The sequence below is a fragment of the Mobula hypostoma genome, chromosome 4 (genome assembly GCF_963921235.1).
Source record: "Mobula hypostoma chromosome 4, sMobHyp1.1, whole genome shotgun sequence".
NCBI lineage: Eukaryota > Metazoa > Chordata > Chondrichthyes > Myliobatiformes > Myliobatidae > Mobula > Mobula hypostoma.
Genome location: NC_086100.1, coordinates 122,384,738 through 122,412,280, shown reverse-complemented (window position 1 = coordinate 122,412,280; position 27,543 = coordinate 122,384,738). Strand labels below are relative to the sequence as shown.

The following is a 27,543-nucleotide window of genomic DNA, read 5'->3' as shown; positions in this document are numbered from 1 at the left end:
TACAGACAGTGTGATGTTTGCTTCCAGAATTTGCTGGTATTTAATTGAATCCATTCTTCCCTCTACCAGTAAATGTTCCCCGTGCCACTGGCTGCAACACAATCCCAAAGCATGATTGATCCACCCCACCAGTGGGAGAGGTGTTCTTTTCATGAAATTCTGCACCCTTTTTTCTCCAAATATGCCTTTGCTCACTGTGGCCAAAAAGTTCTATTTTAACTTCATCAGTCCAGGGGACTTGTTTCCAAAGTGCATCAGGCTTGTTTAGATGTTCCTTTGCAAACTTCTGACACTGAATTTTGTGGTGAGGACGCAGGAAAGATTTTCTTCTGATGACTCTTCAATGAAGGTCATATTTGTGCAGGTGTCGCTGCACAGTGGAACAGTGCACCACCATTCCAGAGTCTGCTAAATCTTCCTGAAGGTCTTTTGCAGTGAAACGGGGGTTTTGATTTGCCTTTCTAGCAATCCTATGAGCAGTTCTCTCGGAAAGTTTTCTTGGCCTTCCAGACCTCAACTTGACCTCCACCGTTCCTGTTAACTGCCATTTCTTAATTACATTACGAACTGAGGAAATGGCTACCTGAAAACGCTTTGCTATCTTCTTATATCCCCCTTCTGCTTTGTGGGCATTATTTATTTTATTTTTCGGCATGCTAGGCAGCTGCTTAGAGGAGCCCATGGCTGCTGATTGTTGGGACAAGGTTTGAGGAATCAGTGTATTTATAAAGCTTTGAAATTTGCATCACTTGGCCTTTAGTAATGATGACTGTAAACAAGCTATAGCCCTAACAAGCTAATTAAGGTTTGAGACCTTGGTAAAAGTTATCTGAGAGCTCAAATCTCTTGGGGTGCCCAAACTTCTGCATGGTGCTCATTTCCTTTTTTTCACTCTGAAATTGTACAAGACAAAAATAATACACTGATCTTGCTTAAAATGTTGAAAAGAATGTTTCATCTTTAACTTCATGACTTTTGGAGATCAGTTCATCTTCTACTCACTTAACTATTCACAGTAACAGAAATTTTGACCAGGGTGCCCAAGCTTTTGCATACCACTGTATACAATAACAAATACTTACAGCTCTTAGGCAGCGTAGGGAGTCCCTCTGATATAGGGTGAGTTACTTCCAAATAGTTTTTGTGGCTTCTATGTTGGCCACTGAGGGAATCACTGATGGGGAAGTAGGTGGCTGCTAACTGGTTTGTAGCACTCTGCACTCCTGCCAATTATGCAGGACTAATCTGCCCATCCATTGCATAGCCTCAAGGCTATTGATACTGCCCCGAATGCTGCTTCTTCACTTTGAGTGGTCTTGATCCAGAGGTTCCTGGTTGGAAGGTGAGTGAACTTCTTCAAGGAAACTTTGAGAAGGTCCTTGAATCTTTCTGTTTGTACATTGTGCGCAGTCTGCTCCGATGACAAAGCTTCAATAGTATGTGCACAGTGCATGGTAGGACCCTGGGATTGATTGAAGAACCTAGGGATCCTGGTGTATAAGTCCATTGATCTCAGGCAAATAAGGTAGTGAAATGCAATGTCTTTAATGGTCAGGGTAATGAATACTACATTACCCAGTTAAGACATCTTTGAAAAACCTAACACCGCATTATTGGTCAGATAGATCTAGGTAGGATATGTTCTATTTTGAAGCTCATGGTACAGCTTTCTAAAACTTTGTTTAAGTCAAAGGCGAGTATTGTGTGCATTTCTCTTCATTTAGGAAGAAAGTGATTGCATTGGAAAGAGTACAGCGGAGAGTTACCAGCATGTTCTCTTGGATAGAATGTTTTAGTTATGAGGTAAAATAGATAGACTGTGTTTGTTTTCCTCAAAGCAAAGGAGGCTGAAGAAACTCTGATAGAGGCATACAAAATTTAAAAAAAAATCAAAATACATGGGGTTAGGATAAGTGATAAATTGTCTATAGGAGATCTGAGGAAGATTTTTTTCACCCACAAGGTGTTTGGATTCTGGAGCGCAGAGCCTGAGTTGGTGATGGTAGCAGCTACTCTCGCAACATTTAAGAATTAATCTTGAATTGCCATAGCATGGAGGACTATGGACCATATGCTGGAAAATGGAATAGTATGGAAGACTACTTAGTGGCTAACATGGACATGATGGCCCAAAGTGTTTATTTTCTGCAGTATGACTCTTTGAACAACATGACCAGTTGAGAGTAACTGGGGCTTTAGTGCTGGGGATGTCCTTGGAGAGGACTCTGATATTGATCCTTCTATTGTATTTGGAGGATTTTGAGTAATAATTGGTAGTATTTTTCCAGTGCCTTGGTTGTACTTTTGCAGTAGGTGCTGTAGATCTCAGAATCATATTGGAGGTCAGTGATCACTGCTGCCTGGAAGACCATGAATTTTGTTCCAGATCTGAGATCTTGACTTTCAAGTAATCTATTGCTGAACAAGAGGCTGAGCTGAAACACTGAAGGCAGTAGTAAATTTAATCACTGATATCTTGCCCTGTCTGAGAAGTAACTCCCAAGATCTGTGAAGTGGTCTATGTTTTCTACAGTCTTGCAATGACATTTTATTGGCAAAGTACAGTATCATCCAAGCAAGGGCAAATGGTCAATGATTCTGGTCTTATAACTATACATGCATCAGCAAACGACTTTACAGTGTCTTAGAGCTCAGGCTCCAATTGAGCACGAGGACGAAAATTGTCAACATACTGCAATTCAGTGACTGGGATTAGGGTGAACTTAGTTTTGGAATGGTGTTACCATAAGTTGAACAGTTTCCAATTCGTCCTCAAACCTAACTGTATTTCCATGGAAAGTCTATTGCTGTGAGAAAGATTGAGTGACATGTTGGGGCAATCAAGCCTTGTTTGACATCAGTTTTCACTAAGATTGGTTTGTCATAGAATCATACAGAACAGAAACAAGTCATTCAACCTACCCTGTCAATGTTTGACCATCATATATTGATGTGTACCAATTCTGTTTACCAGCATTTTGTTTGCCTTGACGATTTAACTTACTTCTATTTACTTAGATATCATGGCTTGCATGCTGTCATGGAGAAAATGTAAGGTGAGGACAAAATTTTTGTAAGCAATCAAATTTGAGAATGGTGTTCACAGTCCTTCTACAGTCAAAAAGCTTTGGTGAGGTTGAAGAAGGACGTGTATAATGCTGGGGCTGCTCCCACCATTGGCTTGGTATTATTATGTCGTAAAGGTAATGTCCATTGTGTCTAAGTGGACAGAATTCATGTTGTGCTTCGTCATACCTTGAAAGCTTCAGATGACACACAGACACACTTCTATTCTGATGATGAGGACAGTCCTGGTCTGTATCTCAAAGCAGAACAAATTGATCCCCTGGGCACCTTCATGCTAGGATGGGAAAGGATGCAATCCAATGTCAATGGCCAGGAAGAAGTAGGAACAACCAACTCCATCAGGCCCTTCTCATGATAACATTCTTGGAGCATGGCCTTGTCATAATGAGCACTGTTTTTATCAGGGGTGAAACACAAGGTGTGTGGCAATACCCCTGGTCCACTCACTGGCACCTGCATTGTCTAAAGGACCTCAAAAAGTTTCTATTATCTGTGTCATGACAGTGACTAATAAATATTGGACGGACCACTGTACAATGCTCTCTTTTACATCCATAAGCTTGACCCAAAGCATTTATGTGAACACGAGTGTTGCCACAAGAAGATCCACATTAGAAAACCATCATTTTTGTGAAGGGTGTAATTAACTCTGATTTGGTATCAACTTATTTACATTTTGCTCATAAAAAAATGAGCTTATTAGCTCTGTTTACATGCAAGGGTCGGAATGATTAACAAAAGTATAGGCTGCAAATCCAAAGGAGCACTGTTAGCTCCAAATTTCCAATTATTTCACACACCACTCTTATATTTATGGTACTTCATTAAAGCTGGGCCAAAATATATTAAAGTTTTATTAGAACATGTACTTCAGCAGATTATGTGCCTCATGCCTTAAAGTTATGACACTCTATGTTCTACGAATAGTGTAATTCACCAGTAGGACAACAATTATCCCAGATTGCAGTGTTACCAAAGTTTATCTCTGATTGCTATCATGCTCATTCTCAAAGCCATTAGTAGTTATTTAGTCCATTTAAGCTCTTTCTCTCGTGTCCTGCCTGGAAGCTGTGGAGATGCTTATGCTCTCAGAATCAATGTGAATCATTTGTTTGGGATCTCTGGCTTGTTTGTCATGCGCCTATGAGCTATAGATGTCAAAATGAGGTGAGCTTCACTTTTGCTTGTACTTGACATGCTTTCTAATCGGCACCCTATATTTGACATTTGTAACAGACCCATGAAATTACTTATTGTTTTGCAGCCAAATCAGTAATCAAATGTTGTCCTCTTACCTTGCTCTATCTGTGCTTGGTAAGTTATTGACCAGTCCAGCCAAGAAGTTATTTACAGCATGTGTTAATATTGTTGAAACACTGTTATATTATACCTTTGTCATCTCTGGTTTCCATGATATGCAGGAAACAAAATTCACACAGGATATTAACCTGCATTCCTGTGTGTTATAGACTTTAATGCTCATGAAGTAACTTTAACTTAATAGTGGCATCTTAATGTAAATAACCTGAAGTCAGATCTAGGTTAAATAATTAAAGATCCTGCAACATAGCACATAAATCATGCATTATTTTATAAGCACCTGAAGCGAAGTTTCATTAGTTTACAGATTCCATAGCAAGTTTGTTTCCAGAAGTCTATGCAAATATGGACAAAATAAAACACTGTCTATTGTCAATTATAAATCATATTTTTGCCAGATGAAGTGAAATGGAACAGTGTTTTTTTTGAATTTCATTTTGTGTGAATTGTGTATTGTTAGCATTATAAAAAATGAGCTTCAAATCACTAAACCTTAATGTTGAAAATTTTATTAACAGGTAATTGTGGTACATTAATGATGCTGCGCCCTGCACTAATACGTATAGATTGTGAAAATTTCATTTACTTTGCTGCCATTTTTCACTCAGCCCTTACCCTCATATTGTCCATTAGTGATTTTTCCTTTCCTTTTCTGTCCATTTCCCTCTCAGAGAATAGGCTAACCACACATTTCCATGATGGCCACAAACTTACGTAGCTACCTAGTTTCCTCTCTCACTACCTTGTGGAAGGACTCGACTCCATTCCATTCTCACAGTTCTTCCATCTCTGTTGCATTTGCTTCAATGATGAGATGTTCTGCACAGATGCTTCCCAATATGACTCATTCCTCCTGTACACAGAGCGATTAACTACCGTGGAGAGCATTCTGACTGACTGCATCACCATCTTGGGGGGGCGGGGAGGTGTGGTGGGCACAGGATCAAGTTAAGCAGCAGAAAGCTGTAAAATTAGTCAGCTGCTTTGTGGATACTAGGCTTAGTAATATCCAAGATATCTTCAAGGAATGGTGTCTCAGAAAGCAGCGTCTGTCGTTAAGGACCCCCACCACCCAGGACATGCCCTTTTCTCATTGTTACCATCAATGAGAAGGCACGTACTCAGTGATTCAGGAACAGCTTCATCCCCCTCTGTCATCTGATGTTTTTTAATGGACATTGAACCCATGAACACTACCTTATCACTTTTTTTAAATTTCAGTTTTGCACTATTTAATATACATACAGTGCCTATTCACTCCCCCTTGGAAGTTTCCATGTTTTATTTGTTTTATTACATTGAATCACAGTGGATTTAATTTGGCTTTTTTGAAAGCAGATGTCTACAAGGTGATCTAAATTGATTACAAATATAAAACACAGAATTATATGACACACTAGATCATCACTGGTGCGGCCAGGCTTTGGAAGTCACATAATAAGTTAAGTGGAGATCTGTTTTTTGGAGAGATTATACCGGTACCCCAGAAGAGTGTGATGATTTCCCTCAATGACTAACATCTGGTTGCAACTGTATTGAAGTGCTTCAAGAGGTTGATAATGGCGCAAAGTAATTCCTGCCTCAGAACTGACCTGGATTCATTCCAGTTTGCCTTTTGCCATAATAGGTCAACAGCAGATGCATTTTCTATGGCTCTTCACAGTGCTCTGGACTGTCTAGACAATAGGAACTCCTACGTCAGGCTGCTGTTTATTGACCACAGCTCTGCATGCAGCACATTCATTTCATTCAAACTTATCATCAAACTTCATGACCCAGGCCTCTGACCCTCCCTGTAAAACTGAATACTCAAACTTCCTCAATGGCAGATCTCAATCAGTGAGGATTGGTAACAATATCTCCTCCTCATTGAACATCAATTCAGATACACCTCAAGGCTGTGTGCTTTGCCCCCTCCTCTACTTTCTATGCACACATGATAGTGTGGCTAAGCACAGTTCCAGTACCATGTACAAATTCATGATGACATGATTGTTATTGAATGAATCACTGGTGGTGATGAGTCAGCTTATTGGAGCGAGATAGGACTTGAATGAGTGGTTCCGTAACAACCTCTCACTCAACTTTGGCAAAGCTAAAGAGCTGATTGTGGGCTTCTGAAAGGGGATGGAGGGCAAACATGCACCAGTCTACATTGGGAGATTGGTAATGAAGAGAGTCAGTAGCTTTAAGTTCCTAGGCATTAATGTATTGGGGTAACCAATCCTGGGCCGTTCACATGGATGCAGTCATAGGGAAAGTGCACCAATATCTTTACTTTCTTACAAGGTTAAGGAAGTTCAGCTTGTCACCAAAAAGAGCAACTTTGAAAGATGTACTGTTGAAAGCATCCTGACCGGTTGTATCATGGTCTAGTAATTCAAATGCACTGGAAATCAAGAATCTGTCCAGTGTATCATGGGCATATCCCAGCATTGATAATATCTACAGGAGGAATTGCCTCAAGAAGGCAACAAGCATAATCAAAAATTCCTACCATCTAGATCATATTTTTTTGTAGCTACCATTGGACACGAGCTACAGAGGCTTGAAGACCCACATCACCAGGTTTAAGAACTGCTTCCTGCTTCAAAAACTGTTCTTAAACTGACAAATCCTAATCAGTACAGTTTATCAACACTACGACATTTTAATTACTTAGCACTAAAATAGATTTCACATTTTGTCTAAGTGTGTTTTCTTGTTTTTAAAAATGTGTATAATATGTTAATTTTATGTTCTTCTTCTGAGTGTTGCATATATGATGCTATGTGCCCATGATGCTGCTGCAGGTAAGCTTTTCATTGCATCTGTGCAAACTTGTGCTTGTGTAGATGACAATAAACTTAAGGATCAGATGAAGAATGCTTTAAGGAAGTGCAAGATCAGACCCAAGGACCTGGAGGATGTTGCTGCTGACCGTACCACTTGGCGTTCGTATTCTGGAGATGGAAAGGACAACCAGAAGACTGCAGAAGAGAGCCAGGAGAAATACAGCTATGGTTGCCACCTCTACCACATATACATGTCCCACCTGCAATAGAGCTTGTGGGTCCAGGATAGGACTGTATAGTCATCAAAGATCTCACCGTTAAAGGAGTGGATGTTGTCATTGGATTTCGATGGACAACCGAAGAAGAAACTTACAATAAACTTTACAAACTGTAACAACCTTCTAACTTCTGCATTTACACATTGACCTTATCATAGATTTTACTCTCTCTCTCTCCCTGTCTTCTCTGCAACTTAAAATTCTCTTGATTGTCTCTTTTTTTCCAGTTCAGATAAAGGATCACTGACCTGAAACCTAAGCTCTATTTCTTTTTGCATGATGCTGCTGACTTGCTGATTGTTTTTGGTTATGTACTTCGGTTATGTGTGTCCAACAACAAACATCTTTCTGTGATTTTTGTTATAAAGATTAAAAGTATGGCTTTCATCCTGCTGAGTGATAGAAATCTTGTAACTATCATTTATTCAACTTGTAGATCTCATCAGGATGCTTTTTTCCAAAAGTAAGCTAACTTGATTATCAGACCAGAGTGTTAACCATTATGCTCAAGGACTTTTATACATATAAAGCAATACAAGAGCTTCTGGAAACACCGGAAATCTTAAGCAACAGGCACAAAATACTGGAGGAACTCAGCAGGTTAGTTAGCATCTAACTTGCTGAGTTCCTCCAGCAATTTGTGTCTTTTTCTCTTAAGATAAAGAATGATCTTTCAATCATGACCCACTGATTATTGATAATAATGGGTACCTTATGTAACTTAGCATCTTAACCCTTATTCATAAAGTGGGAATATGTGATCACACATAGAAGCATTACGTTAATGTTGTACAAAATAGCCCATAAGATGTTCAATTATATTCCTAGAATTAGGCTTTTTTGAGGACTGGGAGTAGATATTTGGGGGGCCTTGATCTAGTTTTTCTATTTATGGGTCTGTAATTAGATTCTATATTTGGTTAATGTCACTTTACTGGTTTCAATAAGTTACTTTTTCACAAATAAAATTCATATCTTTAATCATCACTGCCACCTTTTTCTGTAGAATTAACTACTCCATGTAAAAATAATTGAAGTCAAAAAATTTGATCAAATGGAAGTATTATTTCCTCTAGAAGCTTTGAGGATTATGTAAAATAAGCTGAAAAGATAAAACTGCTTCTTGCAAATGGACTTATTTTGCCATCTAGTGGCAAATTCATAGGATATGTTTCTTGCACAGAGAAAGATAACCTATGAATGAGATATATCTGATGGTGGAAACCCATTATGAAATATCGTGTATGAAATAAGTAAATACAACATTGAAACATATCCACACAAACACGAGGAAATCTGCAGGTGCTGGAATTTCAAGCAACACACATAAAAGTTGCTGGTGAACGCAGCAGGGCAGGCAGCATCTCTAGGAAGAGGTACAGTCGACGTTTCGGGCCGACGCCCTTTGTCAAGACTAACTGAAAGAAGAGCTAGTAAGAGATTCAAATCTCTTACTAGCTCTTCTTTCAGTTAGTGCTGACGAAGGGTCTCGGCCCGAAACGTCGACTGTACCTCTTCCTAGAGATGCTGCCTGGCTTGAAAAATATCCTGAGTGTTTGGTGTTTGCTGTTATATAAACAGGGTGAGAGGGGCCAGAATTTTGGATGGTTTCCTCTCATACTGTGGTGATTTTAACTTCACACGAGAGATTTCTTTTTCCCTTTTGACAAGATTTCCAGCTAGAAGTCAAACTGATTTACCAGCTGAACTCCTGTCCAAGCAGAATTCAGATTGCAAACTCCTACTACTAGACAGTAGTGTAAAATAATAAAATTCAAAGTCAGTTATGAAATGTTGAGACATGGTCTGGTCAGAGTTCAAATCCTCAAAGTTCAAAGTACATTTATTATCAGAGTATGTGTACATTATACAACCTTGAGATTTGTCTCTTTACATGAAGCCACAAAACAAAGAAACCCAAAGAACCCATAAAAAGAAACCTTCAAACACCCAGTGTGCAGACAGAATAAAAACAAATCATGCAAACAATAAAAGTAAGCAAATAGCATTCAGAACAAAACTGAGTCCATAGACACGAAGCCCAGAGCAGGCCACAGCCTCAGCCTCAGTTCTGAACAAAAGCCCTCAGACACAGATCCTGGAGCAGCAGAAGCAGGCCATAGCCTCAGCCTTAATTCAAAGCAGAGCCAAGTAAACGTCACAGAGCAGTGAGCAGAACCAGCCCAACACTCGCCTCTTGTCCCAAAACCCTGCCTTTTCAATCCACCTGACCCAGTGTTTAAATCATCCAACCATCCTCACGTTAGGACCCAGGCCCTGATGCATCAATATGCTGTGGGCCTGGACCCCGCCACCATGTTTTGGCCCATACCCAACCATTCCAAATTGGCCTGGTGCTTAGATTGATCAAGCCTCGCTCTCAGTTTAGGTGAACATGCCTCTTCTCTGCTCCGACTTTGCTCCACTCCGCTTGTCCCAACTTTGCCTCGGATATGCCACAACCTCACCCCAACATGCCTTGACCTCGTGTCGACTTTGCCTTTCACCCGCACGCTTTGACCCTTGACTCCTAAGGTAGTACTAGAGCAGCACAATAGTTGTCTCACAGTTTCAGCAACCCAGGTTCAATCCTGACCTCTGGTCTTGTCTGTGTGAAGTTTATGTGTTCTCCCTATGACTGTGTGATATTCCGCTGGAGTGCTCCAGTTTCCTCCCACAACCCAAAGATGCACTGGTTCATAGGGTAGTTAGTTTTCGTAAATTAACCCCCGTGTAGGTGGATAGTGATGGGTATGTGAAAGAGATAAGGCTGAAGGGAAAATAAGTGAAAGAATGTGATTGTTGGGAATAGTCTGAAAGGCAGTATAGATATGATGGGCTGAATGAGCTTTCCTATGCTTTTGGAAATATTTAAAGAATCTGAGTGCTATTACCTAGTTTGGGGATTGTCTGATCTCAGGCAACGAAATAAGCATCAAAGTGCTTTTCTAGCCAATAGCCAATATCAACAAAGGAACTTACATTCTTCCTAAAGCTGTCCTTGCCTCTCTGAGCTGTAGGATTCCTTGAAGCCTGGGAAACAAAAATTGAAAACTTTTCTATAGTCCTTTTGGGGTACCAAAAACATGTCAATGTTCTTGTAAAGACTATTATCAACCAATACAACACATCACATAAAAATGCTGGAGGAATTCAGTACATAAGGCAGCATCTGTGGAACTGAATAAATAGTCGATGTTTCGGGACCTGATGAAGGGTCTCAGCCTGAAATATCAACTGTTTATTCATTTCCATAGATGCTGCTTGACCTGCTGAGTTCCTCCAGCATTTTGTGTGTGTTGCTTTGGATTTCCAGCATCTGCAGAATCTCTAATAAATATATCAACCAACATTTGGCAAAGCTACAAATCCTTGTTCAGGGAAATAGATATTAAGGAACGTTTTAGAGGAGGAAAAAGCAGCAATGTATGGGGAGGGAATTCCAGAGATTTATATTATTGTTGGTGTGTGATTAAAATTGTGGGTGACATTTTTAATTGTTGAAATAAGAATTGTTCTCTTCACTTCCACTCTGAGTTAATTCTCCTCTCTGCTTCCAATTTCATCATCTATTGTTCAGATTGTGGCAAATAAACAGCGATCCACTGCTGTCATCACTACCGCAGAACATCTGATCTATTGTTCAGATTGTGCAGTTAAATTCAGTACCTACCTGATAGTCCACATAGCTTGTTTCATTGCTGCTATTACAAGTTTTTGCCACAAGAGTGAGCATATTTTAAATGTTTGAACTCGCAACTGAAATCTATCATTATTTGGTGCAAAATTGAAGATTTTACTTTTTGCCAGTAGGGTCTTGAGTTTTGAATTGAATAAAATTTTGGTCTTAGTTATTTTTCTGTGCAGGAACTGTCAGCACAATAATTTGTTTAGACTGTGTGTGACACTTAAGGGATGTGGATTCAAGATGATTCATGAACTTGTGAAAGATGTGGAAATAGTAATGCTTATGCAGGAGAAGGTAAATGAAAGGTCCCATCTGGACTATATTTTCCTGATTTTATCCTATTATAACAGCTTGGCTCTCTGCTGCCTCCAGGAATTGAGGGGTAGTCTCAAGGTGCTACATCAGGTTCAGGTCATGTTATACTCCTATGCTTAATAACACGTTATACTTAATAACAATGTTCACTGACATCAGTGTGGTGCTCATGCTGTGATGTTGCTTTCACAAAATTCATGTTTGGCCTGTGACCTTGAAGAGGAAAAAAGGAAGAAAGATAATGTAGTACTTAATTTATCAATTTTTACCAACATGGTATATACAAGTGAATGGGGCTAAAGGTACAAAATGGGCCTCAGTATATCCCCAGGGGTAGTTGGAGATAAACCCCAATTGTGGTAGTTGCTCGTGAACTAGATTGAGGAGGAAGTTGGATATCAATTGATCTTTGTAAATATTGTGTGTGTTTGTGTATGTGTGTGTGTGTGTGTATGTATGTATGTATGTGTAAAGCCAAAAAAAAACTAATGTACAGAGAACTATATGTACACTTTTCTTGTCTTTCCTCACCATACGTATATTTTCATATTTTGGGACTTTATGTGAAAATTTGGGAGCATTTAATAAAACTCCTGGAACTGCTATTGCAGCAGAATCAGTATTTTTTTCCAAGAGATGCAGAGCCTGTACAATGCCTCCACATCACAACTACATCATAGAAACAGGCACTTTGGCCCATCTAGTCTGTGTCATAAGACCATAAAACATAGGAGCAGAATTAGGCCAATTAGCCTATCGAGTCTGCAGCCTGGTCTTCTGCTTAGTCTGAGGGGAAAAATCCTGTAAGCATAATTTTGAAAACCTTTATAAGACCTCAATCATTCTTCTATGCTCATGTGAATTAAGTCCTAACCTATTTAAACTTTCCCTATAGCTCAGGTCCTCAAGCTCTGCCCACTGTTGTATACTTAATACTTCAGTAATATTTAAGTAATATTATTTGATAAAGCATTCTTTGTTGTGTACACAATACATTATGGATTATGTGTAGAAGTACGTGAATGCCATGCATAATTACGCCACCATGTCATATGTGCGTGCCTCACTTAAGTAAAATGACATAGACACATTTATCCCCGGGCTCCCATGTTTTTCTTTTGATACAGTTTATTGAGTTACAAAACATAAGTGGCGACAAGTTTCTGGTTTCTGATCATGTCTTTTTTGTTGCTATTTTGGATGATTTTGAATCAGGACGGTCTGCAGATAATGAACACTGTGCCGAACTGAATATGCCTGGATTCTTTCAATTTTGTGTTTTATATCCTCTGTTTATCGCTGGTTTTTTTTTGCTGCTGTTTGCGTGATTTAGTTGTTTTTTTGGCACGTGCGGGGAGTTGATGTTTTTCTTTGAACGGGTTCCATGATTTTCTTTCTTTGTTTTGTGGCTGTCTGTGGGGAAGAAGAATGTCAGGGTTGTATACTGCACACATACTTTGATAATAAATGTACCTTGAACCTTTGGATCTTTCAGTAAGCTTTAAAACAAACTCAAGAGGACTACCTACCTGTTGAAGTGCAGCACGTTTTCTTTTCCGGGGAGGGGGGAGGGGCGCACAGAAGAGACATTTGAGTTCTAAGAGAAGCACAGCACAATTTTTTTCTTCACAAGGGGGAGAGAGAGAGAGTTTTCAAAAAAAAAAGTGCAGTGCGTGTTTCTTTGGAAGGGAACAGAAATGGTTAAGTTAGAAAAGGCAGAAAACGGATGAAATTCACATGTTCATAAACAGTAAGGCTTGGGTGGTGATAATAAAAAGCAGAAATGGCTGGCTACATCATGGGTGGTGATAAATAATAAATAAAAATGGCTGGGAAGCAGCTGAGTTGCTGAGGTGAGTGCACTTTAAAAGGAGCACGGAGCAGAGACTCGGGACAGTGTGATCGCGGGACTGTCGCAGCAGGATGAGGAGCAAGGGGCTTGGGAGAGCACTGAGTGCTGGGAAGCAGCTGAGGAGCTGAGGTGAGTGTGGTTTAAAAGGAGCGTGGAGGGCAACTGAAGGATTAAACAGTGTTGATTGGTTGATTAGAAGGAGTGAGTACTTGAGATAATTGGCAGGGACAAATAAAAGGAGGGGTAACTGAAGAGGAGCGGCCAGTGTGTGAGTGGCTCAGGGTAGGAGTGGAGCATTGAGGCTTTGGCTCAAGAGACTTTGGCGAGCAGAGGCTGAGGACGAGCTTGCTCCCAGTGAGTTAAGGCTGGGTAAGTTCCTTTAACTAATTTAACTAACTTAGGAGTAGGTAATGGAGGCAGCAGTTAGGGCAGTCAGATGCTCCGTATGCAGTATGTGGGAAGTCAGGGACAGCACAATTGTCCCTGATGACTACACCTGTAAAAGGTGCATCCAGCTGCAGCTCCTGACAAACCGAGTTAGGGAACTGGAGCTGGATGAACTTAGGATCATTCGTGAGGCAGAGGCAGAAATAGACAGGAGTTTCAGGGAGATAGTCACCCCTAAAAGTCAGGAGGCAGGTAGCTGGGTGACAGTCAAGAGAGTGAAGGGGAATAGACAGAAAGAGCTGAGCACCCCTGTGGCCGTTCCCATCAATAATAAGTATACTGTTTTGGATACTGTTGGTGGGGACGACCTACCAGGGACAAGTAGTAGTCGCGTCTCTGGCACCGAGACGGGACCCTCAGCTCAGAAGGGAAGGAGGGAAAAGAGGAGAGCAGTTATGATAGGGGATTCGAAAGGGGGACAGATAAGAGGTTCTGTGGGAGAGATCGAGAATCCCGGATGGTCTGTTGCCTCCCTGGTGCCAGAGTCCGCGATATCTCGGATCGAGTTCTCGATTTTCTCAGGAGGGAGGGTGAGCAGCCCGATGTCGTGGTCCATTTAGGGACCAATGATGTGGATAGGAAGAAGGAGGAGGACCTGCAAAGAGAGTTTAGGGAGCTAGGTGCAAAGTTGGAGGAGAGGACCTCCAGGGTTGCAATCGCAGGATTGCTACCCATGCCATGTGCTAGTGAGGCTAGAAATAGGAAGATAATGCAGCTAAGTACATGGCTAAGGAGTTGGTGCAGGAGGGAGGGCTTCATGCTTCTAGACAATTGGGCTTTGTTCCAGGGAAGGTGGGACCTGTTTTGATGGGACAGTTTGCACCTGAACTGGAGGGGGACTAACATCCTTGCAGGCAAGTTTGCTAGTGCTGCTCCGGGGGTGTAGCGGGGGGGTTGGGTTTAAAATAGATCTGCAGGGGGAGGGGAACCAGAGTGTTAGAGCAGATAGTGAGGTGGAGGAGGATAAAGGTCATGCAAGGACTGCATGTACAGACAGAAATCAAAGGTTTGTACGTGATAGAAATGTTCTTGGGTCCATCTATTTCAATGCAAGGAGTATTATAGGTAAGGCAGATGAGCTTACGGCATGGATTGGCACGTGGGATTATGACATAATTGCTATTAGTGAGACTTGGTTGCAGGAGGGGCAGGACTGGCAGCTTAATGTTCTGGCGTTCTGTTGTTTCAGACGTGATAGAGGGGGAGTGGCATTACTGGTCAGGGAAAATATCACAGCTGTGCGTAGGCAGGACAGCCCGGAGGGCTTGTCTACTGAGGCCATATGGGTGGAGCTGAGGAACTGGAAAGGTGTGACCACACTAATAGGGTTGTATTATAGACCGCCCAATAGACAGAGAGAATTGGAGGAGCAGATCTGTAGAGACTTAGCAGACCAATGTAAGAAACAGAAAGTTGTAATAGTAGGGGATTTTAACATTATTCATATTGACTGGGACTCCCACACTCTGAAAGGGTTAGATGGCTCGGAGTTTGTCAAGTGTGTTCAGGAAAGTTTTTTAAATCAATATATAGAGGTACCAACAAGACAGGATGCAATACTTGATTTCCTATTAGGGAACCAGACAGGTCAGGTGACAGAAGTATGTGTAGGTGAACATTTTGGGTCCAATGACTGTAATGTCATTCGTTTCAAGTTAATTATGGATAAGGATAGGTCTGGTCCTCAGTTGAGGTTCTAAATTGGAGAAGGGCCAATTTTGTGGAAATGAGAAAGGATCTAGGAAGAGTGGATTGGGATAAGTTGTTTTCTGGCAAGGATATGTTCAGTAAGTGGAAGGCCTTCAAAAGCGAAATTTTGAGAGTGCAGACTTTTCATGTTCCTGCCAAGATTAAAGGCAAAGTCAACAGCCATAGGGAACCTTGGTTTTCAAGGGATATTAGCGATCTGGTTAAGAAAAAGAGAGAGGTGTATAGCAGGTATAGGCAACAAGGAAGAAATGAGGTACTTGAAGAGTATGGAAAATGTAAGAAAATGCTAAAGAAGGAAATCAGGAAGGCAAAAAGGAGACATGAAGTTGCTTTAGCAGATAATGTGAAGGTAAACCCGAAGGGTTTCTACAAGTATATTAAGAGTAAAAGGATAGTGAGGGACAAAATTGATCCCCTAGAAGATCAGAGTGATCGTCTATGTGTGGAGCCTCATGAGATGGGGGAAATCTTAAACAGTTTTTTGCATCAGTATTTACTCAGGAAACTGGCATAGCGTATATGGAAGGAAGGGAAACAAGCAGTAGTGTCATGGAACATATAGAGATTAAAGAGGAGGAGGTGCTTGCTGCCTTACAGCGAATAAAGGTAGATAAATCCCCCTGGGCCTGACGTGATATTTCCTTGGACCTCGAGAGAGACTAGTGTAGAAATTGCTGGGGCCCTGGCAGAAATATTTAAAATGTCCTTAGCCATGGGTGCAGAGCCGGAGGATTGGGAGGTAGCTCATGTTGTTCCGTTGTTTAAAAAAGGCTCCAAAAGTAAACCAGGTAATTACAGCAACATACATCAAAGTTGCTGGTGAACGCAGCAGGCCAAGCAGCATCTATAGGAAGAGGCGCAGTCGACGTTTCAGGCCGAGACCCTTCGTCGAAACGTCGACTGCGCCTCTTCCTATAGATGCTGCTTGGCCTGCTGCGTTCACCAGCAACTTTGATGTATGTTGCTTGAATTTCCAGCATCTGCAGAATTCCTGTTGTTTACAGGTAATTACAGGCTGGTGAGCCTGACATCAGTAGTAGGTAAATTATTGGAAAGTGCTCTGAGAGCTTGGATATACAAGTATTTGGACAGCCAAGGGCTGATTAAGGATAGTCAGCATGGCTTTGTGAGTGGTAGATCGTGTTTAACGAATCTTGTAGAGTTTTTCGAGGAGGTTACCAGGAAAGTAGGTGAAGGAAAGGCTGTGGATGTTGTCTACATGGACTTTAGTAAGGCTTTTGACAAGGTCCCACATGGGAGGTTAGTTCAGAAGGTTCAGACACTAGGTATCCATGGAGAGGTTGTAAACTGAATTTGAAATTGGCTGTGTGGGAGAAGACAGAGAGTGGTAGTGGATGATTGCTTATCAGACTGGAGGCCTGTGACTAGTGGTGTGCCTCAGGGATCTGTGCTGGGACCGTTGTTGTTTGTTGTCTATATCAGTGATCTAGATGATAATATGGTAAATTGGATCAGCAAGTTTGCTGATGACACTAAGATTGGAGGTATTGTGGACAACGAGGAAGGCTTTCAAAGATTGCAGAAGGATCTGGACCAACTGGAAAAATGGGCCAGAAAATGGCAGATGGAATTTAATGCAGACAAGTGTGAGGTGTTGCATTTTGGAAGGACAAATCAAGGTAGGACATACACAGTAAATGGTAAGGCACTGAGGAGTGCAGAGGAAGAAAGGGATCTGGGAGTTCAGATACATAATTCCGTGAAAGTGGCGTCACAGGTAGACAGCATTGTAAAGAAGGCTTTTGGCATCCTGGCATTCATAAATCAAAGTGTTGAGTATGGTTATGATGAGGTTGTATAAGACATTGCTGAGGCCAAATTTAGCGCATTGTGTGCAGTTCTGGTCACCCAACTATAGGAAGGATATCAGTAAGATTGAAAGAGTGCAGTGAAGATTTACTAGGATGTTGCTGGGTCTTCAGGAGTTGAGTTACAGGGGAAGATTGAACAGGTTAGGACTTTATTCCTTGGAGTGTAGAAGAATGAGGGGAGATTGGATAGAGGTTTAGAAATTGAGGGGTATAGACAAAGTAAATGTGAGTAGGCTCTTTCCACTTAGATTTGGAGAGATAAGTACAAGAGGATATAGCTTTAGGATGAAAGGGGAAAGGTTTAGGGGGAACTTCTTCACTCAGAGAGTGGTGGGAGTGTGGAACGAGCTGCCATCTTACGTGGTAAATGAGGGCTCACTCTTAAGTTTTAAGAATAAATTGGATGGGAGAGGTCTGGAGGGTTATGGACTGGGTGCAGGTCAGTGGGACTAGCGGAATAAAGTTTTGGCACAGACTAGAAGGGCCGAATGGCCTATTTTCTGTGCTGTAGTGTTCTGTGGTTCTGTCAAAAAGGTCAAGGTGTTCGATTGCACAACACATAACTGGATGGTGTATACTGAACAAATTGAGCAGTATTTTGAAGCAAATGAAATAGCCAATGAAAAGCAAGTGCCAGTGTTGCTGAGTGTAATAGATAGAAAAACGTATAGTTTGCTTAGAAGTTTGACTGTTCCATCTAAACCAGCTGAAATAAGCTTTGCTGATATCATGAGCATAATGCAGGAACACTTAAAACCAAAACCATTGATTGTAGAATGCTTTAGATTTCATAAATGGAATCAAAAGCAAGGAGAATCTATTTCAGCTTATGTCTGAGCATTGTCAATTCAGTGATAGGCCTAATGATGCACTGATGTTTAGTTTGTGGAATCGTACTAGAAAACATTCAAAAATGGCTTCTAACTGAGGCACACCTCACATTTAAAAGAACAGTTGAAATCTCTGTATCAATGGAAATAGCAACTGGAGGTACAATTGAGTTGCAGTCAGGAATGAAATTGAGCATGACCATCGAAACAGAAAAGTGAAACGCAGAAATTGCAACAAAGTCGGACACATACAGGAACGTGTCGGGCAGACAAAAATAAATGGACTGCACAGGGAAGAGAAAAAGATATAAAGTCAAGTTGTAATTTCAAAAAGAGCATTAATCTGCATGCTGTTAATGAAAACTCTGATAATGATGAGAGTGACACAAGACTGAGTAGCCTTGAGACTTGCAATGTGAAAATTAACAAGAGACAAGCAATATGGCTTACACCAGAAGTGAACGGCAAATTAACTCAAATAGAATTGGATACTGGCTCATTTGTTTCAGTCATTACACAAAATGAGTTTGAACGGCATTTCAAAGATACCGAACTGAAGACTGCAAAGTTCAAAGTACATTTATTAGAAAAGTATGTTTAACTATATACAACCTTGAGCTTCATCTCCTTATAGGCAGCCACAGAACAAAGAAATCCAATACAACACATTAAAAAAACAGAAGACTGTCAAACACCCAATGTGCAGAAAAAAACAAATCATACAAACAACAAAAGCTAGCAAACAGCTGAAGTTCATGAAAGTGAGTCCACAGCCGCAGAGCCAGTCCTTTCTGCAGCCGATCCAGTAGCCCATTAGTTATAGGCCACAGCCTCAGTTCAGCGCAGAGACAAGCAACCCTTTCAGTCTGGCCCAGCGCTGAAGTAGTCCAAACCTAAGTTGTTCCTCACTCTCAGTCCCAAGCCCTGATACTTCACTACATTGGTGGGCCCCACCAGCTTAATTTGGCCTGTATCCAACCTTTCCAATTTGAACTGACACTTAAATCAATCAAACCTCAGGTTGTTCCTTGCTCTTGGATCCGGGCTCAGCTGCTTCAATACACTCTTGGGCCTGGGCCCCAACACTTCGGTTTAGCCTGTACCTGAGCTTTCCAATTAGACCAAGCACTTATGTCAATCAAACCTTGGGCTCTTGCCCTGCTCCCTCAACTCTGCCTCACCTCGGTTCTGCTGCACTGAATCACCTCCAAGCCTGTTCTAGCAATGGTCAAACCATTGGCTCATTCCCCACTGTCAGGCCTGGGTCCAGCTGCGTCAATTTGGCCCATGCATGCCATGCCACAACTGTTCTGCACCAAAGATTTCAGCTTACACCGCAAAAATGCCAGGTCATACAGGCAGTTCAAACACTCAACTCTGAAAGGAGATTACAGTCTATTGATTGCATTGATCATTTACCAGAAAAAGTGTGATTAATAAAGTAGTTAGTTGTTTTTGCTACCGACAAGAAGTCGCTGTGCTTCACCAACCCCATCTTAAAATTAAATATCCAACTAAGAACTTACACCGGAGATAAGATAACTGTTATGGGAATAACATACATAATAGTGAAATACAATAACCAACAAGCCACATTGGGCTTGTATGTGGTAAAAACAGGAGGGCCAGCATTGTGGGGTCGTGATGGGTTGAGACAACTACAGTTTGATTGGAGAGCATGCCACATTCCCTACAATAGAGTCAACTGAAAGCAAATTAAGAAATGTACTGGATAATGCCACATAAGTGTTCAAGATGGCACTTGAAAACTCAAACATATTGGGTAAAATACTGTTAAATGAAAATACCACACTCAAGTTTTACAAAGCCCCTCTATTTCCTTATACCATCTTTGATAAAGTAGCCAGTGAGCTAGATCACATGGAGACTGAAGGAATTCTTTTCAAGGTTAAGTGGACCCCATAGCAACACCTGTGGTCCCAGTAACCAAGAAGTATGGGTCTGTCAGTCAGGATCTATGGTGGTTTTAAGGTCACCATCAACTTAGTACTGAAAGTAGATCAATACCGCCCTGGTTAGAGGATATCTTTGCTAACCTTTCTAGAAGGAAACAGAATCGGAATCAAGTTTAATATCACCGGCATATATCATGAAATTTGTTTGCTTTGTGGCAGCAGTTCAATGCAATACATGATAATATAGGGGGAAAAGTAAATCAATTACAGTAAGTACAGTGGTGCTGGAAAGTTTGTGAACCTTTTAGAATTTTCTCTTTCTGCATAAATATGACATAAAATGTGATCAGATCTTCACAAGTCCTAAAACTAGATAAAGAGAACCCAATTAAATAAATAGCACAAAAAACATTAGACTTTCCGCTTTGCGAGGGCTCATCCTAACATCAACCTCCGAGACAGAGATCACAGGGTCACCAGGTACAGCCGGGATCTTCACAGCTGTAATAATATTCTCCCTTTCAGTGTTGATATAGAAGGTGTTGAGCTCATCTGGTAGTGAAGCATCTCTTGCCATTCGTGCTATTGGGTTTCACTTTGTAGAAGGTAATGTCTTGCAAACCCTGCCACAGTTGACATGCCTCTGATGTCTCCTCTAAACTTGCTCGGAATTGTTTCTTCACTCTTGAAATAGCCCTCTGCAAGTCATACCTGATTTTCTTGTGCAGACCTGGGTCACCAGATTTAAATGTCACAGAATTAGCCCTCAGCAGACAACAAACCTCTGGGTTAATCCACGGTTTTTGGTTTGGGAATGTACAGCAAGTTTTCATAGCCACACACTCTTCACACAGGTTTTAATAAAGTCGGTAACAACTGTGGCATAATCATCCATATTTGAAGACAAGTCCCTGAATACAGTCCAGTCCACTCCATCTGTAAGTAGGCTTCAGGCAAGTCCACTTCAGCAAAGTGAGGCCTACTTACAAATGGAGATGGAAATAGTTATCTCAAAGATAGCAAACGTAGCACGGTAATGGTTTATGTAATGCAGTTAGTTATTTAAAATTAAGTTTTTAGATATTTCAATGTTAAACAGAGCAGCTTTGTAAGTTTCTGCCATGGTAGTGTAGCATGGTATTGCAGCTTGGGACATCAGAGTTCAGCGTTCAATTCCAATGGACTCTTATTTCTATCTTGTGAAAGTAATCATGCCAGCTTATTTTCTTTGCACTTCTGTATCCTTCTGCCATTAAGTAGGCCAAAAAAAGAGCTAGAAAGGATTTATAATCAATATGCCTGCATAAACATTAACAATATTTCCTCTTATTTGATGATATTTGCCAGACAGGCAGAATCAATATAACTCTTTTGCAGTGCTACTATCTATTTATTTTTTTTTTAATTCAGAAATACAGCGTGGAATAGGTCCTCCTGGCTCTTTGAACCGTGCCAACAGTAACCCACTGATTTAACCCTAGCCTAATCATGAGACAATTTACAATGACCTACTAACTGGTACGTCTTTGGACTGTGGGAGGAAATCAAAGCACCTGGAGGAAAGCCACACGTTCATGGGAAGGACATACCTTTATAGGTTAAAAATCTTGTCTGCTGTCATCTTTTTGGTTCAGTAACCTGATGAATTTTTAGGATTCCTTTAACTATTATCTGTGATTCATCAGTTTCCTAACTTGCATCCACACTTCAGCCCAGTGCTTAATGACCTGTATTAGATCTCAAATTTAAAATTTTCATGATTGTTTTAAGATCTTTCAATGGTCTCATTTCACCTGATTTCTGTATTTTCCCTTCAACTGGTTTGTATTTCCTTTTCCCCTTAACTTCTCACTTTCCCTTCCACCCCTTCCAGTCTGAATTTATATATTATTCCTCTCTCTCTCTATGCAGGAGCTTGTGTAGTTCGGCACAGGTTCTGCAAATGGGAGCAAACTTAAAAAAAATAATTAAACTAATTTAAGATATCCAACTAATAAATGGTAAACCAGTTACTGCGAGGAGAATAATGTTGATACGAGATCATGGCATTTTGTTTAATATAGGCTACTAAATCTGTCAACACTACGCTTACCATCCCTATATGATCAGCAGAATACTGAACGTGTTCCTAGAATCACAGAAAGACGATACCTGTCATATTTCTGGCTATGAGGGATATAGAACTGGTAAAGGAGAACATTTACATGCTTCTCTCTATGCAGTCAGATGTAAGGACACTTCTTTCTTCCCTTAGTTTTTTTCTCTCCCTTCCTTTATTATTCTAACTATTTCCTTGTTTCTTTTCCTGTATCATCTCACCAGATAATAACAATCCTTATCCATCTACCCGTAATAAGTTCTCCCTCTCCTTCTCACCCTCCCCTCAGCACCAATGTTTCGATCTTTGCTTTTTTATCATCAGTACCGGGGACAATTCTGAAGCTGTGTTTATAATTGATGGGCTTCTTCCCGTGGGTATATTGATACTGCTCTGGAGAAACAGATTTCCAAAGTAGTAACTGATTTTTATTATTATGTATGTGTGTGTGTGTATATATATATATAAACTAAATAAGTAGTGCAAAAAGAGAGCAAAATTATTGAGCTAGTGTTCATGGATTGTTTTATTGTCTGTTCAGAAGTCTGATGGTGGAGGAAAATAAGCTGTTTCTAAAGAGTTGAGCATGTGACTTCGGGCTCCTGTACCTCCTCTCTGATGGTAGTAATAAGATGGGAGATTGGGGGCCATTAAATGATAGATGCCACCTCTGTGAGGCATCGGTTTGAAGGATGCAGGAAGGTTGCAGAACTGCTTAATATTCTCTATGGATGAACACTACTCATAAAGTTAAGCTTACAATTTTTTCCTTCGAGGAAAAACTAACAATTTAATGTTTTCTTTCAGGGGATTGTCATCACACCATTATTACTACTGCTGTTTGTGAGTACCAGTCATTTTGTTTTTTTTTGTTTCAAAAAATGCATGTCCAACTGTAATGCCCACAAGCTAATACTTAGTAATTTTTCATCCAAGCAGTGAACTATCAGTACAAATGAGCGTCGTGATGTTCTGATTAAAGGAATCTTGATTTGAACAAATGCTATGTAAATATGCCCAAACACAATTACCAGTCAGCAAGAAATAACAGATTGTACACCACATAAAAGTATAATAAAAGTATATTTACTAATTTCAGCTTTATCAGTTATTAAGAGAAAGAAAAAGTAAATAAAAGGGCCTATTACAGTTAGACTAGTCTAAATGTGCACATGACCATTGGAGACGTCTCTTCGTAAAGCTGGATATAATCACTACTCACGGCACTGAATTCTCATCATCAATCACTGGCAGAACTTCCCATCGTGGACTTCTTCATTTTGTGAAGGATTCCTTACAATAACATCTTCCCATTGAATTGAATTCTCAATCTTCTCTCCACATCTCCCGCCTAAATACTACGTATCGGACTCTGTCCTCAGAAAACTCTTCCTCACAGCTCTCTAACCTTCTTCCACATCCCACAATCCTGATTTGCAGCCTCACGTTCCCGAGTTAGACAACGTGCATCCTTATCTTCGCCGAACTCAAAACACACTTTACAACATGGCAGTCTGCTTTTCCAGAAAACTGCCAATGCAAATTACCTCACAGCATAGCAGTAGAAATCTTAACCAGGGCATTACATATATAAGTAGAGAAAAGCTGTTCCCTTCATTAAATTGTTCAAGGATCAAGCCACACTTTGGTCAACATTTACAAAAGGGATGCATGAGAAGCTTTTTTATTAAGCATGAAAGTTTATATAATTTGGAATTTACTCCCTATCAGAGAGATGGAAGTGGAACCAATCAGAAGATTGATAAAGAAATTGTATAGCCACTTGAGAGAATTGTTTTCAGGACTCTTCAGAAAGAAAGAAGAAATGCCACTGTTGGAATTGCTTTACTGGTGCTGAATAATTGTCTGCTGCTGTAACATAGGAAATAAGTATAAGAACTTGCAGTTTGGATCAACCAGTCGATTTTTCCTTAATTAAATCCATCAGTGAAACTGTCTCTAATTCCCTCTTTCTTCTCTTAAATTCAGTCACACTCCTTTCTTACAGTTTCGACATTTTTATCACCATTCGGGTAAAGAATATTGAATTTTCTATTGGATTTTGTGGTAACCAGCTTTCACGACGCCTTCTGATTCTGCTGTCTGTGTCAAACCGTTCTAACATTTGAAAGATTTAAAATAGATTTCTTAAGAGTGCTTGGATTACATGGGTATGTTTTTGTGTTTTACAAATGAAAATTTTTGCCTGACGGGGGTCATGTTTGCAACAATTTCCAAACTGCATCATGCCAGTCAGAAGTTTTCACCAGGTACTCTTGACAGTGGTTCAGCCTTTACATATCAACTGTGGACAAAGTGATATTATTCTTCATGCAATAATTTCTATCGGAGGCCTAATTCCTCCCTCTCACCTCCTTCACACACCACTTCTTGGGCCCTTGGCTGCCAGTGGAGCATAGGCCACTGATGACCTCCCTATGGCTGGAGTTCAACAATGTTTCTGTAATCCATTGAACCCACAAAATAGGGATTGGCCTATACAGCTTCACCAGAGCTCCATTGACCAGCCTTACCCATTTCTATCTCTAGCGACAGGGATGTGGGGTTGGACTTCGAGAAGCCCCCTAGGCAGGCAGGCAGACACACACACACACACACACACACACACACACCTCCCTCCTCCCTCTCCCCTCCCCCTAAAATATAATAGTGTGGATGCCAAATAGAGGAAGGACTGCACATACTCATGTTTAAACAACATGAACAGAGACTAGATAAATAATTAAATCTGGGTGAAGAAGGACTTTAAAAGTGACAGCGATTTAATTTTAAATATTATCCTTCATAATATTTATCCTTTATTAGTGACTTGGCTTGGCCCCAAATACAATCACAAAACTTTAGATTCCTTTATTTCACAAGTAATGTGAAGGGAAATAAAATGTCTATCATTACAGATAATATTTATCAATATTTTGTGGCTGGTCACCTTTTCCCCATTTTTATTGAAATCTTTGCTATAAAAATTGCCCTATCTAATGCTGGAAGAATATTGTATTTAATTAGCCACTTGAGAATCATTTCAATGGACTTCCTAGCCTTCTTATGCAGAAGATTATGGCTCCAGTTTAGTTTGTCTCTAAACTGGAGACAATCAGAGGATTGTCACTGATGCACTGCATCCCAACGTTGGAGTACCTACAGTGTGATGTTGAGTTCATCATCATGTTTGGCATTAACCTGCCTGTTATTGCAAGCCCATTGTTCTCACTTACCTTGACTGTATCAAGCTGTTGGCAAATCCTGAGCAGCAATAATAGTAAAAAGTAGGCAATGGACTCCAGGCACTCATTAGAAAAAAAACTTTTCTTTCCTGGCATGGAGGACCAGAAATCACCTGGGGTAATAAAAATCTACATAGCTGATTGAAAATATGGCATAACCAACTCTAAATGCAGTCCTGATCTGGCAGCAGTTACATTCTACCTTTATGATTCAACTGCCAGTTGAACACATGGAAGTGAAACCTATGCTGGCCTGTACAATGTAGTCTACTGCAGCACAGCTGGTAGAAAGTGTGTAAAGAAGATTCCAATGCCAAATGAGACATGACAGAAACCACACTTTTATTTTGTTCCTGACTTCTTGGAATCATTTAGATTTTTGGGTATTGAAGTTCTGCCACTTTCAACTCATTTGAAAGCTATAAATCAGAACATCAGCAACCCCTTCACCTTCTTGGAGTCATGGTATCATGCAAAAGCTCCAGATAAAATTGTCGATGGGTTCAAGAGGAGTTAGTACTCTCCAGCTCTCCTGGGTGAGACCAGAGACAAAATAGTGTGCAAACCTAGTCAATTGTTCTATGCACAAACAAGGGAAAATCTGCAGATGCTGGAAATTCAAGCAATGCACACACAAAATGCTAGAGGAACTCAGCAGACCAGGTAGCATCTATGGAAAAGAGTATAGTTGATATTTCAGGCTGAGACCCTTCATCAGGACTGGAGAAAAAAAGACTATACTTTTTTCCATAGATGCTGCCTGTACTGCTGAGTTCGTCCAGCATTATGTGTGCGTTACTTGCAATTATACTACTTTATGTTTGACCAACTTCTTGAAGTTCTGCTGTTCTTGTTTTACCTCATACCTCCTTACAAGAATTGCATTATGTGGATTTATTTATTCTGTTAGTAATTTTGATAATGTGACAGCAGAGCCAGCCAGGGTATTCAGGGTGTTTCAGTCATTCAGAGGATTGAGCTGTGGAACCACTTTGAATGAAACAATATACTTTGAGTGCAATTGGGTATCTATCCAATGTATTTTGAATTACAACAATGATTGCACTCTAAAAGCACTTTACAGGTTGCAAATCACTTTAAAATGTGATAAAACAAATGTTTTATAGTAAAAAAAGTTTTATTTTTCAACATCATTTATCAAAAATCTAACAACTAAACAAAAGAAGATCAATTCTAGTTTTACCAAAGCAAAACAAGAGCTGCCATGCACGATGTTATATTGTTCTCCTCGTCCTCCTCCTCTTCCTCCTGCTCATCGTCCTCCTCCTCCTTCTTCTTCATGGTTTGCAGATAGTAGATGGCTAGGTGAGTGATAGACATTCTTCATCCACAATGTGCTGAGTTACACATGGATGATGGTTTGTTTCATCCCTCTACCCATATAGAGAATAGTGTTCCCTCCAACCCACCATCCTCCCTGTTTTTTGATCTTTTGGGACTGGAAAGGTCATTGTATGTGTTTTTGGTTGCTGGCCATCTTATTCAATTTCTCTTTAGACATTATATTTCTATTTTCTATCACTTTAACTAACTGTCATTCAATCCGCTTCTTCAAGTAATCAGTTGAGTGGAACTAATTTTTTCAAAATTGACTTCTGGCCTGCCACTGACTGAAACAGTATTGATGTTCATTCTTCCTGCACTTTATCTTAATTGTCCACGTATATGAGCACGCATTCAACTGGATGCTCAGTTCCTGATTGGCGTCTAGGTTTACATGCATATCACCAGATCCTCAAAGCACACTCTACTCTGAACTGTCATGCCAGGGAAAATACTGCTCTTCTTCTTGTGGAAAAAAGCAGGAGGCACAACAGGAGTCCAGATTTCTAATCCAAACCACTCCTTTAGATCATTCACAAGATATGGCTTAACTGTATATCACCAAGTTCTGATTTGTTTTTTCCTTCTTGTACAAAAGAGTACTTTCTGCTGCCTCACTTTTCCCACACTGCTCCACTCACTGACGTGTCACTATTCCTCCCACTCTCCTAGCCATTCCACATAGAGCCCTTTCACTGTTCTGATTACCACCCCTTTGTTCCGTTACTTGGTACTTCCACTTAGCTCTTCACTGCTCCACTCAATAACTCCTCGTTGCTCCATTCGTGGTTATCTCATTGTCCAACT

The 27,543-nt window shown here is 40.4% G+C and overlaps 1 protein-coding gene across 1 annotated transcript in view; it reads left to right on the top strand.

Moving 5' to 3' along the window:
- Nucleotides 1-27,543, top strand: part of slc10a7 (solute carrier family 10 member 7) — a 225,734-nt gene that overhangs the window by 137,158 nt on the left and 61,033 nt on the right. Inside the window, exon 6 of the mRNA XM_063045038.1 lies at nt 22,955-22,990. Within this exon, the coding sequence (XP_062901108.1) occupies nt 22,955-22,990 (36 nt within the window). The remainder of the gene's footprint in view (nt 1-22,954; nt 22,991-27,543) is intronic.